The sequence below is a fragment of the Schistocerca americana genome, chromosome 3 (genome assembly GCF_021461395.2).
Source record: "Schistocerca americana isolate TAMUIC-IGC-003095 chromosome 3, iqSchAmer2.1, whole genome shotgun sequence".
In the NCBI taxonomy this organism is placed as follows: Eukaryota; Metazoa; Arthropoda; class Insecta; order Orthoptera; family Acrididae; genus Schistocerca; species Schistocerca americana.
In genome coordinates, this window is record NC_060121.1 from 346194240 (window position 1) to 346211647 (window position 17408).

The window sequence follows — 17408 nt, forward strand, 5'->3', positions numbered from 1 at the left end:
GCGCTAATGTAGACGAAATCCACTACTGTACAATTATGCTACTGGTGACAGATTGCTGGAAACAGTAGCTACCATACGAGGGTCGTCCACAAAGTAAGTTCCGTTTCTATTTGTATCCGCGGCAGCGCTAAGATCGCAATTCCGAGCATGCGCGGCAGTTACTCTGACTCAAGGAGAAGACATGTACGCCATTTTCAGATCGCTGCTGCCGACGTGTGCTTTGTAGTGATTCTTTATAACGCCAGCCGTAATTGAAGATGCCGCCGCGTGTGGAATCAGATCTGTGATTCGTTTTCTAAACTCAAAGGAAGTTAAACCAAAGGAAATTCATCGGCAAATCTGCTAGGTTTACGGACAAAATTTTATGAGTGATTCAGTGGTTAGAAGATGGATCAAACTGTTCAATGAAGGATAATGCCCGGCATCACACGGCGGACGTGACCAAACACCTCTTACGGGAATTTCACTGGGGCGCGTTGGTTTCATCCTCCGTACAGCCTGGACCTCGCTCCTAGTACCTTTCATTTCTTCTTTTTTTGTTAAAAAAATCTTTATTGCAATACATAATAATAATTATACAAAATAATCCAATAACCCACCACCTTAATGATTAGTGAGTCCTAATGTTAATACAATGTTGTATGTTATTTGCAGTTATTACAGTTAATTTGTAAACTACAGACTGTGCGAACAGTGCAGCGTAATGGGCAAAATTACGTTTTTGTTAAACTAGACACTACTACCTACTTGTTAGTAATCCTAACTGCCTGCAGAGTTACAGGTGTGTCAGTACTTCAAGGCCTTGCTCATCGAGCTAATCCCGATGAGCGTGCCACTGACACTGGGCAGGCCAAAACTACTAGTCGCTGCAAGGTCCTATTTTGGTATCTACTTCTAATCCTACTAACTACTAACTAACTTACGTCAAGTCCAGTGCTGTCATAATCGTGAAGTTGGTGTACCCCAGTCCACCTAGCCCTGCACGTGGCGGATTCCAACTAACAAATCGACCTGTCCACGCACAGGCGGTACAGGATTAGGGTACTAGGACACGTTCAGTAGTTGGTTCTAATCGTGAAAGTCCCTCAGGTATGCGGTCAGAACTTTTACCAGGTTATTCAAAGTTTCACAAGTCTCTTCGTGTCTCTTCGTGTCTTAGAAGGTCGTATGTGTTATTGATTGGTAATTGTTGTCTTAATGTAACTGCTACATCATCGACAAGGGAGCACTCGTAAACCACCTGGTCGGGAGTACCCTCCGATGCGCCACAGTCACACTCAGGTGTAGCCCTTTTCCCAAACCGGCATAGATATGTCGGGTAGGGCCCATGACCAGTGAGAAAATGAATTAGACCCCGGATTGATTCGAAGTACCTCATGCCCAACCTTTCTTTAACATTTGGGAAGAGTCTGAAGGTTCTTATGCCAGATTCATCCGTTTCCCATGATTCCTGCCGTAAGTCCTCACCCCTCCTTCTTATCTCTCCCTGTCCCTAGCCTGAACTCCCAGAATATTTTCTATTTTCATCTCTTCTTCACCTAAAATCTGTCCTTGGTGGTCAACACTTCAACGATGATGACGAGCTAAAAGAACATGTTACCACTTGGTTAGATACACAGGCGGCAACCTTCTATGAAGAAAGCATACAAAAACTTGTGCCACGCTATGACAAGTGCCTACAAAATTTCGGAAGCTATGTAGAAAAGTAGTTTAACAGTTGTAGATTTTTGTACAATATTTATTTTCTTCTGTATCTGTACACGTTTGTTTTATACAACCAAACGTAACTTACTTTGTGGACATACCTCGTATCTAGGAGCAAGCACCCGAAGCCATCTTAAGTTGAATGGCCATCTAAAACAAATATTGGAAAAAGCGGATTGCCAGACTGAGATTAACCCGAACCATATACTTTTACGAGGCTTGTCCAGGAAGTAAGTTCCGATCAGTCGCAAAATAGAAAGCACAGTGAAAGTCAGATATGTTATTTGCAACAATTAGTGACCCCCACCAGCCGCTCCTCTACATACTCGCCGCTCCTAATTAGACGTCTGTTGTTGCGTTGCGCCCTCGTCATAGGAGACAGCCGCCTGTGCTTTCCACCAATTCTCCACGCTCGTCTTAATCTCGTTGTCTGTGACAAAAATTTGTGTTCACGGCGGTTCATGTGAGCAGAGATGAACATCAGATGGAGCTAATACGGGGCTGTATGTGTATGGTTGGTGATGAAACGCTTCCCATCAAAAACACTGCAAGAGCGTCTTCATTGCCCCTGGATTGTGCGGTCGTGATTTGTCATGAAGAAGGAAGTACATGGCAGTTACATTATGTGGGATTGCGAGAAATCAGGCAAAATCTCTCGACAGGCGGGGATTCTACACTCCTGGAAATTGAAATAAGAACACCGTGAATTCATTGTCCCAGGAAGGGGAAACTTTATTGACACGTTCCTGGGGTCAGATACATCACATGATCACACTGACAGACCCACAGGCACATAGGCACAGGCAACAGAGCATGCACAATGTCGGCACTAGTACAGTGTATATCCACCTTTCGCAGCAATGCAGGCTGCTATTCTCCCATGGAGACGATCGTAGAGATGCTGGATGTAGTCCTGTGGAACGGCTTGCCATGCCATTTCCACCTGGCGCCTCAGTTGGACCAGCGTTCGTGCTGGACGTGCAGACCGCGGGAGACGACGCTTCATCCAGTCCCAAACATGCTCAATGGGGGTCAGATCCGGAGATCTTGCTGGCCAGGGTAGTTGACTTACACCTTCTAGAGCACGTTGGGTGGCACGGGATACATGCGGACGTGCATTGTCCTGTTGGAACAGCAAGTTCCCTTGCCGGTCTAGGAATGGTAGAACGATGGGTTCGATGACGGTTTGGATGTACCGTGCACTATTCAGTGTCCCCTCGACGATCACCAGTGGTGTACGGCCAGTGTAGGAGATCGCTCCCCACACCATGATGCCGGGTGTTGGCCCTGTGTGCCTCGGTCGTATGCACTCCTGATTGTGGCGCTCACCTGCACGGCGCCAAACACGCATACGACCATCATTGGCACCAAGGCAGAAGCGACTCTCATCGCTGAAGACGACACGTCTCCATTCGTCCCTCCATTCACGCCTGTCGCGACACCACTGGAGGCGGGCTGCACGATGTTGGGGCGTGAGCGGAAGACGGCCTAACGGTGTGCGGGACCGTAGGCCAGCTTCATGGAGACGGTTGCGAATGGTCCTCGCCGATACCCCAGGAGCAACAGTGTCCCTAATCTGCTGGGAAGTGGCGGTGCGGTCCCCTACGGCACTGCGTAGGATCCTACGGTCTTGGCGTGCATCCGTGCGTCGCTGCGGTCCGGTCCCAGGTCGACGGGCACGTGCACCTTCCGCCGACCACTGGCGACAACATCGATGTACTGTGGAGACCTCACGCCCCACGTGTTGAGCAATTCGGCGGTACGTCCACCCGGCCTCCCGCATGCCCACTATACGCCCTCGCTCAAAGTCCGTCAACTGCACATACGGTTCACGTCCACGCTGTCGCGGCATGCTACCAGTGTTAAAGACTGCGATGGAGCTCCGTATGCCACGGCAAACTGGCTGACACTGACGGCGGCGGTCCACAAATGCTGCGCAGCTAGCGCCATTCGACGGCCAACACCGCGGTTCCTGGTGTGTCCGCTGTGCCGTGCGTGTGATCATTGCTTGTACAGCCCTCTCGCAGTGTCCGGAGCAAGTATGGTGGGTCTGACACACCGGTGTCAATGTGTTCTTTTTTCCATTTCCAGGAGTGTATTTACTAGGCATCTGTACGTGCTCACTGTGTGCTCAGAAACTGCAACGTGATGTGATCGATGGGCTTTCTAGAGACACCGCGTAACACATCTGTGCAAAGCTTCATGGGATTTGCACGGTGGTTTCCATTTCGCGACTGATCGGAACTTATTTCCTGGACACATCACTTACTTCTCTTTAAATTATTTCAGTCTAAGGCGCCTTGCCACGGTTAGCGCCGCTCCCCCGTCGGATGTCAGAGTTATCCCTTGGGCAAGTTGGATTAAGTAGTGTGTAAGCCTAGGGACCGATGACCTAAGCAGTTTGGTCCCATAGAACTTACCACAAATTTCCAATTTAAATTATTTCGCAGCTCTGGCATTAAAATTGCTATCAGTGCCTCGATTTTACCATTCCTACATTCTTTAACAATTCGATAAAATTTCTCGTTCAAATGGCTCTGAGCACTGTGGGACTCAACTGCTGATGTCATTAGTCCCCTAGAACTTAGAACTAGTTAAACCTAACTAACCTAAGGACATCACAAACATCCATGCCCGAGGCAGGATTCGAACCAGCGACCGTAGCGGTCTTGCGGTTCCAGACTGCAGCGCCTTTAACCGCACGGCCACTTCTGCCGGCCTAAAATTTCTGGGTGACGTCACTGATTCCCGATGAACTATCACTTGACCAAGAGACTAATGACCGCCTTTTTTAGTGGAGGAGGAGGTAAGTGTTCAACGCCCCGTCGACAACGAGGTCATTAAAGACGGAGCACAAGCTCGAATTAGGGAAGGACAGCGAAGGAAATCGGTCGTGTACTTTCAAAGGAAGCATCCTGGCATTTTCCTGAAGCGATTTAGGGAAATCATGGAAAACCTAAATCAAGAATGCCGGACGCGGGTTTGAACCGGCGTCCTCCCGGATACGAGTCCAGTGTGCTAACCACTGCGCCACCTCGCTCGGTCGCTCTTTAGTCCCTTAATCCTCAACCAACCAACCAACGAACTGCTCCACTCCTTCAACCAATACCCAGGATTCGACCCGGTCCTCAGCATGGCTGTCACACATACTGTGACCCCGCATCTGGAAGAAATATTCTTCCGCAAAGATAGAAATGGGACACAACGTATATTTGTATGGGTGAAAAAACGTTTTATGAACAACTTTTGTATTTCGTTCTAATGATGTAACTAGACAAATGTCTTGTTTTACCTCCATTGAAGCATTTACTATGTACACGAAACCACGCTTCTCGTAGTCCAGCAGCTCGACATTTTTTTAACATTAAATCTGCTATATTTTTTCAGTAATCAGCATATGTTTCCTTTCTCTGACCACTTGTTGTTAATTTTGGATAACGTACGTATAGAGTAAAGCCATATCCGACACACAAAAAAGAGTCTAGTCCGAATTTTGTTCCCACGAGTATGATACGTTATGCTTATGTTTGGTCCGCATTTGTTTCCACGAATCGGACTCGTGGAAGTACGGCTAGGGGTTGAAGCCACGGTCGACTACCTGTCCCATCCTTGTCAGGGCAGACCTGTATGTAAATCCTTCTAAACATAAATTACGTTGTTTTTGTTGATCTTAAATCGTAATCCCATGGCATGTCCAGTATCCTTGTAGGCGAGGTCTGTAGATGAGTCTATACATGTTATAAAAATGGATATGTGTGTGTGTGTGTGTGTGTGTGTGTGTGTGTGTGTGTGTGTGTGTGTGTAGCATATCTCCTCCTAAATCACTGGATCAATTTCAACCAAACTTTGTACATACATCCCTTACTGTCAGGCAGCATTGCCTTTGTGGGTAAGAAACACCTGCATATCATATAGTTCAGGAGATACGACGTCACGTACAATGAGATGCGTGGAAAACTGTCACGTCAGGTATGATTTTAAATGTGTTACTTCTGTACTACTAGCAGTATTTGCAATAAATTTTGCAGACAGTATTCACATAAGCCGCTAAATGTACCTACAAATTATATCATTCTATGACACATAGTTCAAAAATATGTGATGTCATAATAAACAATGAGATACTCGGAAAAAATGCCACATAGTGCATGAAGTTTTAATACATTTATTCCTTACTATTAAGACACTCCTACAGTCGAGTCAGATTAAGGAAATCTCTGAATCCGACAGCACTTTTGACAGCTTTCAACTGCGAAGCGCAAACGGCTATAGAGCTACGAAGAGGCGTTGCCATAGACACTGTAAGGGGTTCATTACTATTCACTAGCGCGCTTGAGCAGATGTAATTTCGATGGATTGCTCACGGTTTGCTTGCGATATACAACATCTATGCGACAATAGAATCGCAAGTCAGAGCAGTGTTGGCAGTAAGTCGAGTTTAGTAGCTCGCAGAGAGCAGTCACGTTTTATAGCTCGCACAGAGCACTTGAGTTCTGGAGTTCGGACAGGGCAGTCCAGCGCTTGACTTGTGTTGGGCTGGTCTTGCAGAGCGATGACAGTGCCTGAGCGATGTAGTATAAGGTAATAAAAAAATATTATTGTTCTTTGTTACCGCGCGCATATGTTATCAAGTGCATCCTCACAACAGAAAAATAATTACAATATCCACAGCTAGTGCAACCTCCCAACAGAAAAATCTCTTTTAAGTCCCGAATAGAGAAATTTCTTTCCAATAACAAAAATTTCAAGTTTTAATATGACCTTCCATTAAAGACTGACTGCATATCGAGATTAATAAGCTTCACGTCAGCAGCGCTGCGTCATGGCCCTGTGAAATCATCCTGAATAAGATGGAAAAATTCTTACTTCACAATTATGTCGCCGGATAACGCTATCTATATACCTGCTCCTACAAGAAATTTTTGGCGCAGCCCATTGCAGTGTTGGCCACTACATTTCCATTTGTAGGGAAACAAATTATTTTCTTTTGTTTAATCAATATGAGTATGCACAGGAAAAATTCGTAAAATCTTTAAACTCAGATAAATGACTGGCAAAAGTTTTCTTCAGAACAAAAGTTATTATTGAAACATTTTTTGCAGGGAATTACATGGGACTTAAACATTAAAATCGTGGTTAAATCAGTTGTGGCAATTAACATATGTGCGCGGCAACGAAGAACAATAATATTTTTTTAATACCGTATACATCATCGCTAAGGCACTGCCATCGTTCAGCACGACCGGTCCAACACAAGTCAAGCGCTGCACTGCCCTGTCCGAACTCCAGAACTCAAGTGCTCTGAGCGAGCTATAAAACATGACTGCTCTCTGCGAGCTACTAAACTCGACTTACTGCCAACACTGCTCTGACCTGCGATTCCATTGCAGCATAGATATTCCATATCGCAGACAGCGCGTGAGCAACCAATCGAAGTTACATCTGCTCAAGTGCGCTAGCGAATAGTAATGAACCCCTTACAACACGTTTACAAATTCGTGTATTCGACACGCGAAGCAGCTGCGCCCAGCGTACAAAAACTGCCCGAGATCATGTTTCTTACTCTGTATACTGCACTTATTTCTTTCTATGGTAGCTCTGAGGGGTGAAGTAGTGAAGGCAGCAGACGATCAAGTAGGTAAAAAGACGAGGGCTAATAGAAATCCTTGGGTAACAGAAGAAATATTGAATTTAATTGATGAAAGGAGAAAATATAAAAATGCAGTAAATGAAGCAGGCAAAAAGGAATACAAACGTCTCAAAAATGAGATCGACAGGAAGTGCAAAGTGGCTAAGCAGGGATGGCTAGAGGACAAATGTAAGGATGTAGAGGCCTATCCCACTAGGGGTAAGATAGATACTGCCTACAGAAAAATTAAAGAGACCTTTGGAGATAAGAGAACGACTTGTATGAATATCAAGAGCTCACATGGAAACCCAGTTCTAAGCAAAGAAGGGAAAGCAGAAAGGTGGAAGGAGTATATAGAGGGTCTATACAAGGGCGATGTACTTGACGACAATATTATGGAAATGGAAGAGGATGTAGATGAAGATGAAATGGGAGATATGATACTGCGTGAAGAGTTTGACAGAGCACTGAAAGACCTGAGTCGAAACAAGGCCCCCGGAGTAGACAACATTCCATTGGAGCTACTGACGGCCTTGGGAGAGCCAGTCCTGACAAAACTCTACCATCTGGTGAGCAAGATGTATGAAACAGGCGAAATACCCTCAGACCTCAAGAAGAATATAATAATTCCAATCCCAAAGAAAGCAGGTGTTGACAGATGTGAAAATTACCGAACTATCAATTTAATAAGTCACAGCTGCAAAATACAAACACCAATTCTTTACAGACGAATGGAAAAACTAGAAGAAGCCAACCTCGGGGAAGATCAGTTTGGATTTCGTAGACACACTGGAACACGTGAGGCAATACTGACCTTACGACTTATCTTAGAAGAAAGATTAAGAAAAGGCAAACCTACGTTTCTAGCATTTGTAGACTTAGAGAAAGCCTTTGACAGTGTTAACTGGAATACTCTCTTTCAAATTCTGAAGGTGGCAGGGGTAAAATACAGGGAGCGAAAGACTATTTACAATTTGTACAGAAACCAGATGGCAGTTATAAAGAGTCGAGGGGCATGAAAGGGAAGCAGTGGTTGGGAAAGGAGTGAGACAGGGTTGTAGCCTGTCCCCGATGTTATTCAATCTGTATATTGAGCAAGTAGTAAAGGAAACAAAAGAAAAATTCGGAGTAGGTATTAAAATTCATGGAGAAGAAATAAAAACTTTGAGGTTCACCGATGACATTGTAATTCTGTCAGAGACAGCAAAGGGCTTGGAAGAGCAGTTGAACGGAATGAACAGTGTCTTGAAAGGAGGAGATAAGATGAACATCAACAAAAGCAAAACAAGGATAATGGAATGTAGTCAAATTAAATCGGGTGATGCTGAGGTAATTAGATTAGGAAATGAGACACTTAAAGTAGTAAAGGAGTTTTGCTATTTGGGGACCAAAATAACTGATGATGGTCGAAGTAGAGAGGATATAAAATGTAGACTGGCAATGGCAAGGAAAGCGTTTCTGAAGAAGAGAAATTTGTTAACATCGAGTATAGATTTAAGTGTCAGGAAGTCGTTTCTGAAAGTATTTGTATGGAGTGTAGCCATGTATGGAAGTGAAACATGGACGATAAACAGTTTAAACAAGAAGAGAATAGAAGCTTTCGAAATGTGGTGCTGCAGAAGAATGCTGAAGATTAGATGGGTAGATCACATAACTAATGAGGAGGTATTGAATAGAATTGGGGAGAAGAGAAGTTTGTGGCCCAACTTGACTAGAAGAAGGGATCGGTTGGTAGGACATGTTTTGAGGCATCAAGGGATCACAAATGTAGCATTGGAGGGCAGGGTGGAGGGTAAAAATCGTAGAGGGAGACCAAGAGATGAATACACTAAGCAGATTCAGACGGATGGAGGTTGCAGTAGGTACTGGGAGATGAAGAAGCTTGCACAGGATAGAGTAGCATGGAGAACTGCATCAAACCAGTCTCAGGACTGAAGACCACAACAACAACATGGTTGTTTCATAATTTCAAAGATGTTTTCACAGATACATGAAAATGATTTTTTTTTCAATAGTCCACGACAAACCTAGTTCATTTTTTGTTTTCATTTCTAATACAAAACTGACAAATTAATACCCGGAAAATGACGGGTTTCTCAGCTACTAGAGCCATAAAACATGCGTGCGATGGCTACACGGCGAGCATTGGTAGCCCCACAGAAGGAGGTCAGGAGGATTAGCTGCTGCGTGGGTGTAGACGGTGGTGCGTCTTGTTGCAGGGTGCTGGTGGGCGCTCCCGCCGACGACACCTCGCGGTACCAGCCGGGGGTGGTGAGGGGTGGCGCCGTCTACCGCTGCGACGTGCGCGCTGACGACTACTGCCAGCAGATGCCCTTCGACAGGAACGGTACGTTAGCCCGCCCCTATCCAGCCAAAAGGCTCTTAGTTGCCACTAAGTGTGACTGCTCTTCAGAGAAATTGCTGCCTAACAGTCTGATATTTTCTCTTCTCAATAAAGAGTAAGCTTTCGATTGACTCTGTTTCATTGGTACTCTAGTGATGTCAACACCCATCCTTCATATAAAGGTCTTGATAAAGTTTTTCGCGTTTTATCGTATACCAGCCCCTAAATTTGTTCCCTCCACTAATGTTAACAGTACCAATGCACTTACGAGTACATCTAGATAGTTTGACAAATATCAATCTTTTTGCCCATTACCGTGGAGACATTCTCACGATTCGCAGTGCTACAAATTTTTATCATTTCACGACCCTCTGTGTACACCAGCGTACCAATTCACCCATCTCACTCAATTGCTTCCAGTTTTCAGTACCTACACATAAAGCCATAAACAGATGTGCTGTAAGTGGCGCCCTTAAAATTGTTTACGGCGTTATGTGTAGCCACTGAAGACTGGGAGCAACTGTTGGGATGGGTGATTTTATACGCTGATGTACATAGAGAGCCATAAAGTAATTGTAACAGCGACAGTTGTCTTCACGCTACGTGAAGTCTCTCCAGAAAACACAGGGTAATGCCTGGTGATGAATCCACTGCCTGCTGCCACCTAAAAGAAAGCCCTTTCTCCTCTCTACAAATCCTGGCCACACTGTACATCGCCAGCCTATACAAATGTTCCTATCGCGAACGGTGAAAGACTTTCAAAAACGCTTTGTTTCGTAAACCCTACAAAACCTCCCAGCAAAACCTGATCCTAGCGACTCAGTAGCCTTACTTCTTCTTCAGCAAGGCACCCCAATCCGTCCTAACCCACCCATTCTCACACACTTCTACAACACTCCTACCCCTCCCCAGCACTTAAATACCGTGCAAAAGTTGAGCCCAACATTATTCACACCGCCTTTCCTTACAACTGAGAAAAACGCTGTTCCGACTTCATTGTCTCCAAATCAAATGGTTCAAATGGCTCAGAGCACTATGGGGCTTAACACCTGAGGTCAACAGTCCCCTAGAACTTAGAACTACTTAAACTTGACTAACCTAAGGACATCACACAAATCCATGCCAGAGGCAGGATTCGAACCTGCGACCGTAGCAGTCGCGCGGTTCCAGACTGAAGGGCCTACAACCGCTCGGACACAGCGGCCGGCTTATTGTCTCTGTGTATCTTGAAAACGCTACTGTCCAGGTATGGCGTTCGGTCTTCTTTTCAGACTACAAATACATGCACTTCCAGTCAATTACGTCTGACATAGCTTCCTTCTGAAACACAACGCCTCTTCTGTCACCCTCAAGCCTATCCAGTCTATCCTCCTTTTGCAGGAATTCTCCGAGTATCAGCTATGCATCCCCTCCTGTACCTCATGTACACAGGACCTGCTACCTACCTTCATCAGTTTGTTTCAATGTTCCTCCGACACCGCCTTCTTTGTCCTCCAGCCAACCTTCCAAGCTTCTCAACAGTCCCACCAGATTCATCTCAATGTGTAACCTCCGACACATCAAAATAAATCCTGACAAATCGCAGTCAGTAATCGCTGGACGTACGTACTTACCCTTGATTCGGTCTCTCAAACTTCCACATCCGCATCAATATGCTCCTCCCCCCCCCCCTCCCCCTGTATCCATACTACTACAACACTAATATATTTTGGACTAACGCTATATCAGAAAGTATTTAATCATCCAAAAAAAGCCCATAATACACTAAAATTACCATTAATGCTTACAGGCTATAAATGCTGATTATGTCTCCGCACTTTCAAAATTTTGCAGTGGTTAAACACTGGACTCGCATTCGGGAGGACGACGGTTCAATCCCGCGTCCGGCCATCCTGATTTAGGTTTTCCGTGATTTCCCTGAATCGCTCCAGGCAAATGCCGGGATGGTTCCTTTGAAAGGGCACGGCCGACTTCCTTCCCAGTTCTTCCCTAATCCGATGAGACCAATGATCTCACTGTCTGGTCTCCATCCCCTAATAACCCAACTTTCAAAATTTTCTTTACAACTGTAGGAAAACTATGTGGTTTGAAATATCACAGCCAGAACTACCGGCGATTTCTCTCATTGGATATTGCTGCAAAAGTAGGAGTGAAGATGATGTTACAGATGCTAATACTTCCAGCAAATACAGAAGGAGACAGTGGACAACAGTAGTTACGTGAGAAGCGGGAGACGGTAAAAATCTGGATGGAAACGTGCAGACAATTCCTTTCTGAATGAAGTAAATATTTGGTCTTGTGACATAGTATTACTAATATTATTTCGTAATAATTGTTCAAAAACTTATCAGTATTGCAGTGTTCGGTATTTTATTGGGGATTAGTCGCTATACAGGGTGCGACAGCGTTTATAGTAGGATATTAAAAACACACCATCAGGCTGTCACTGTAATTTATTTATTACTTCTTATGTCAATTAATAATTAAAGGTATGCCATTTACTAATGTGTAAGTCATTGTCTATTGCCTGGATTACTTTTTGAATATGACTCCTGTCAAATGATACCCCCTGTGCATAACACATTCATCTAGGCGGCGGTGGAAGCTTTCCGTAACACGGCGTAATGTATTCCCTGGGACTTCAACTCAGGAATGGTGGCACAGCGTGTTCGGAACACTTCTTGCTTCAGGTAGTCCCAAACGAAAAAGTCTGCACATGAAAGGTCAGGTGAGCGAAGTGGCCAGGAAATGTCAGTAAAACGGGAAATTACTCTACCGGTAAATGTCTGTCGTAAGAAATCCACGCAAATTCTGGCCACCATTCCTGAGTTAAAGGATCGCATCAGAACTGCTGTCAGGAATGTCCCAGGGAATACGTTACGAGTTATGGAAAGCTTCCAATGCCGCCTAGATGAATGTGTTGTGCAGAGGGGGCATCATTTGACAGGAGTCATATTCAAAAAGTAATCCACGCAATGGACAATGACTTAGACATTAGTAAATGGCATACCTTTAACTATTAATTGACGTAAGAGGTAATAAATAAATTTCAGTTACTGCCTGATGGTGTGTTTTTAATATCCTACTATGAACGCTGCCGCACCCTGTATAATAAATTTAATACTACACAGATCGTTAAAATCGTTTCTCATTTACTGCATAGCCCACTGAGGCATCCTTTTAAAATGGAAGTGTATCGTGATTTTTACATTATATGGTTCGAAACTAAAGTACAGAAAACGTTTTCTGTAGTTTCATATCACATCATAAATTTATTAGAGCCAGAATAATATATCTAACATACATTACACAGAGACGGGAGATGGTCCCCAAAGCTTAATGGCTACTAACTTCAAAGATGGATACCCCTTCAGTAAATACTGAAAGAGTTCAGATTTCTTGGTATTTAAAGTATTTTTTTCTGGACGGTTCTTATTATTTCCAGAGCAAAGAACTATGTGTCAATCTTTTACTAATTCTGCCTCTCGTCGCACACATATACTGCTTGGCAATAGAATGTTTCATTTGCCCCCATACTTAAACACCTAATCATGTGTGAATGGCATTTGCTTTAATCTGCTATCAAATAATATATTAGAAGCGCTGATTTATCGCCACTTAGCAAAAGCTATCCCCTGTTATACTCGATGGATGACTGCATGTCTTCTTGAGAGGCCACCTAATTATTCACATTGCGTGAAGTCTGCGGAAAACATGACGGCCGCCAGAGGATATACCATACTTTCAGTGTCGTACCCTTGAAGGGATTTACACATATACTCTTTAAATGTGCAGTTATTTGTCCAAATATAGACCCGTACAGTTACCTGAACTGAATAAGTGTACTCTACATTCAGTTTTACCCTCAATTATGTTCAGACTTCCGTGTTTCGCGAAGCGCTCGTGACAATAAAGTGACAGAAAAAGGACAGATACAGTATGCTCTGGGGTTACAGCTGTCTTATTTCTTAACTCTTTGGGAACTGTTTGTTTCCTTCTATAAAGTATCACGTGCCGCGTCAGTCTTCGGAAGTTGGTTTTTCTACTAAAATATCGTACGCGGTCGCTTTCCTTTACACGATTGGCATATGAAGCACATTCTGTATAAAACGTTCGGAAGGATTTCGGTAGTAGTTTTCCCACGAAGGTCAAGATAGGAACAGGCTGAGTTTCAGGTGACTGGCGGCGACGACAAGACTGTGCGAACTGTACAATTATCAGAGGGAACTAAGCAGTTCATCGTCGTGAAAGACTAACCTGTGGCGTAGGCGAGTGGCCTGCCTAAAGTTGCAATCGTGCAGTTACCGATACTTTACTGCGAGTAACAATCGGCCACAGTCACTTCCTTCTGGTAACTAGTATATAGGTGGCCTTCTAGAAGATTCAAGATGGAGCAGTCTTGCGCCAACGGGCGGGAAGTCCTCTATTAGATTGCGCGTGCTTGGGGGACGGGAGGAGAAACAGTCAGAGTTGGACGAGCGGCCGAGGGCGACGGTCGGGATGCGGCGAAAGTGTCTGAGAAAGTTGAAGTCGTCAAAGAAATACTAGTTTATGATTTAGAAAAGTTGTATGAATAGAGGAAGTCTTTATGTGAACGTGGGAGAAATTTGGTACGTTTATAAGTGTAACAGCGGAAGCTATAAGTGGAAAAAAGAAATGTGGAATGTTACGCGAGTACCAATCACAGATACCACGTGGCAATTTGGACACTGTTAAGGTAACCGCCGATATTATTGGGTATCGGAAGAAGTCATATCATTTATTGAGTGGGCTAGAGGGACAGTTAAATATTTCTGAACGTAATTTACAAGGTGAATCTTTTCGTTGTGGCTAGACAGAATGTGTACTATGGGACTAGGTGTGACAGACCAGAGGCTATACACTTCTTCAAAGATAAATAAACTTCAATTGAGTGACTTTCATAATTCCTGTACTGTCGTTAAATATAGATCCCTGTAAGCGTAGGAAGCAGTGCGTAGGCCGATTCACGCGCAGGATAAAAAATTCAATACGCGTGTACTTATATGGACGTAAACGCCTCCCCTGACTCTCGTCCGATTGTCGGAAACAAACATTAAAATAACCGTCTCCAGTATTCGTAAGATTTATCGATCAGACATGACGTCACAGTTTAATAAAAGGTGTATTGGACATTTGAAAAGGAGAGTGGGCTGCTAAAGTTCTGACTCGTTGCAAAGTGAGCGTAATTTGAGCCAAAAAAGAGGCGAACTGATAATGGAGCAGGGGGAGTCCCAATTAGGATATTTTGGTGGGATTTTCTGTTCTGGCATTTGCCTTACAACCAAGGAAGACATCCCACAAACTGTGGTCAGAACCGGGACAGGGGGACAGGTTTAAGTTAATATTGGGACAATATGGTCCAGACACGTACACTAGCTGATCACAAATATCCGGACCCACTTAAGTAATGCGAAACTGACCAGTAGATGTTGCGACAGCCGTATCCGCTAGTATAAAAAGAGGCAGCGAGTATTGTGTTGTTAAGTAGAGAAGTTGTGGTAGCATAATGGGACTGTTGGAGAGCTTAGGGACTACGAAAGTAGACTTGTCATTGGATTTAACGTGGCTAACAAATCCATAAGGAACATTTGAACCCTTCTACAGCTACCCAAGCCGAGCGTTGGTGATGTTATTGTCAAGTGGAAACGCGAAGCAACAGTCACCGCAAAACCTAAGGACATCACACACATCCTTGCCCGAGGCAGGATTCGAACCTGCTACCGTAGCAGTCGCGCGGTCCCGGACTGAAGCGCCTAGAACCTCTCGGCCACAGCGGCCGGCCGGCTGTTGAATAAAATCACACTAAACTAGCGGAAGGAATCACTCGTGCGTTCCAAAGTGATTTCAGCAGTCCAGCTATCTTAATAGCTGGGCGTAGGGAGGTAAGGAGAATAGGGTGCAATGGTCGAGCAGCTCCTCGTAATTCCTGTAATCAGTGATAAGTGAAGCTTGAGGTGGTGTAAAGAGCACCGCCACTGGACAGTGGACAACTGTAAACGCATGATTTGGAGATATGAATTACTCTATACTCTGTGGCGATGCGATGAAAGGGTTTGGTGGTTGTCTGGAGAACGTTACCTGCCATCGTGTATAGTGCCAACAGTGAAATAAAGAGGCGTTGTTCTTACAATACGCGACATTGCAATCTGTCATAAAGCAGCATCTGGGTGGTAATGGTTTGTAGATTCCTGAAATGGACTGGCCTGTCCAAAGTCTCAAACCGAGCCCAGTGGAACACTTTTGGATGAGTTAGAACGTAGACTTCGCACCTGAACTCCAGCGTTGAACTCCATTATCTTCTCTGGTTTCGGCTCATGAGGAAGAATGGGCTGCCATTGCTCCACAGACATTCAAGCTTCTCATCGAAAGTGTCTCCAGCAGATTGCAAGCCGCCATAATGGCGAAGGGTAGACACACCACTAATTGGTATCCAGATACTTTTGATCAAATAGGGTATCTGAAAGTCTAAATTGTGTGTGTTCGTTTAAGTGCATACAGAGCAAAGTCAGGTGACGTGATTGACGGGCAGCTGTTGTCTGCGGAAAATTTGGCCAGTCTCTCAAAGTCCACACGAAAATTCGGCTGAAGTCCTTCCTGCTTGGCGATCTCGGGTTATAGAGTCGGCTTCTCCCACAATCACTTCCATCTCGAGACGCATCGTTTACCGGTTGCCCATTAGCTCCATCTGATAACGACACCGCTCGACACAACATGACCACCACACAAATTCGCAGCTCTGAGCCTCGCGGGCTGCTGCTGCGGTACGCTGAGAGCTCTCTGGTCCCGAGTCCCTCCATTGCTGGGACCAAGGTCAGGCGGACGGCCGTAATGACAAACCTGCTGCCTGCTGCTGCTACTTAGTCGTCGCCTCAGGCAACCGAAACGCGCTCTGCCCAACTGTGGAGCAATTTGCTAAAAGCAAACGATTTCTTTCGTAATGCTTCTATAATTAAAATATCTAGGGGTAGTAGTTTAGTGCCATCAATACCGCGTCAAATAACTGTTCTCTTTCAACAATTCCTGTGACAGATCCGTGTAAAAAAAGATTCGTCCTCCATGAGATAAAAAGTCCAGGGGTTCTTACAACTTTGAAAAGATACATTTTTTAAACGTGGCGTTTTCTTGTCGTCTTTTCAGATACAAATTACGAAATTTATGAATTTATAATTCCGAGAAACGTAATACAGTCACTTGAACGTATCGATCGAATGGAAACCAGAAATCAATCGAACATCTGCAATATTACTTCGGTGGGTGACTCGTCAGTATCGCTGTTTGGTGTCTGTTCAGCTGTCGTAAGGTAACATGCATCCATTGCGCTGATCTCTCCTCAGCTGGATCTGTCACCAGACAGCTTTCCACCCGCGTGACATGCGAAACGCAAAATTTCTTTATATGTCAGGAAGAACAGATACCATCGGTGACCACACAGCGCTCTAGAATCAAATAATCAAGACCTTACGCTGCCACGAGCGTTGATATACTTCAATGGGGTGAGTTGAAAATGTGTGCCCTGACCGGGACTCGAACCTGGGATCTCCTGCTTACTTGGCAGACGCTCTATCCATCTGAGCCACGAGGGCACAGCGGATAGTGCGACTGCAGGGACTTATCCCTTGCACGCTCCCCGTGAGACTCACACTCCCAACTTAATGTCCACGCACTACGTTCGTAGTGCCCCTGCCCATTACACTCATTACTCGCGGCAGA

The 17408-nt window shown here is 44.7% G+C and overlaps 1 protein-coding gene across 1 annotated transcript in view; it reads left to right on the top strand.

Moving 5' to 3' along the window:
• The window catches only part of LOC124607403 (integrin alpha-PS2-like), a 431869-nt gene that overhangs the window by 149925 nt on the left and 264536 nt on the right, over positions 1-17408 (top strand). The window contains exon 2 of the mRNA XM_047139727.1: positions 9553-9680. Within this exon, the coding sequence (XP_046995683.1) occupies positions 9553-9680 (128 nt within the window). The remainder of the gene's footprint in view (positions 1-9552; positions 9681-17408) is intronic.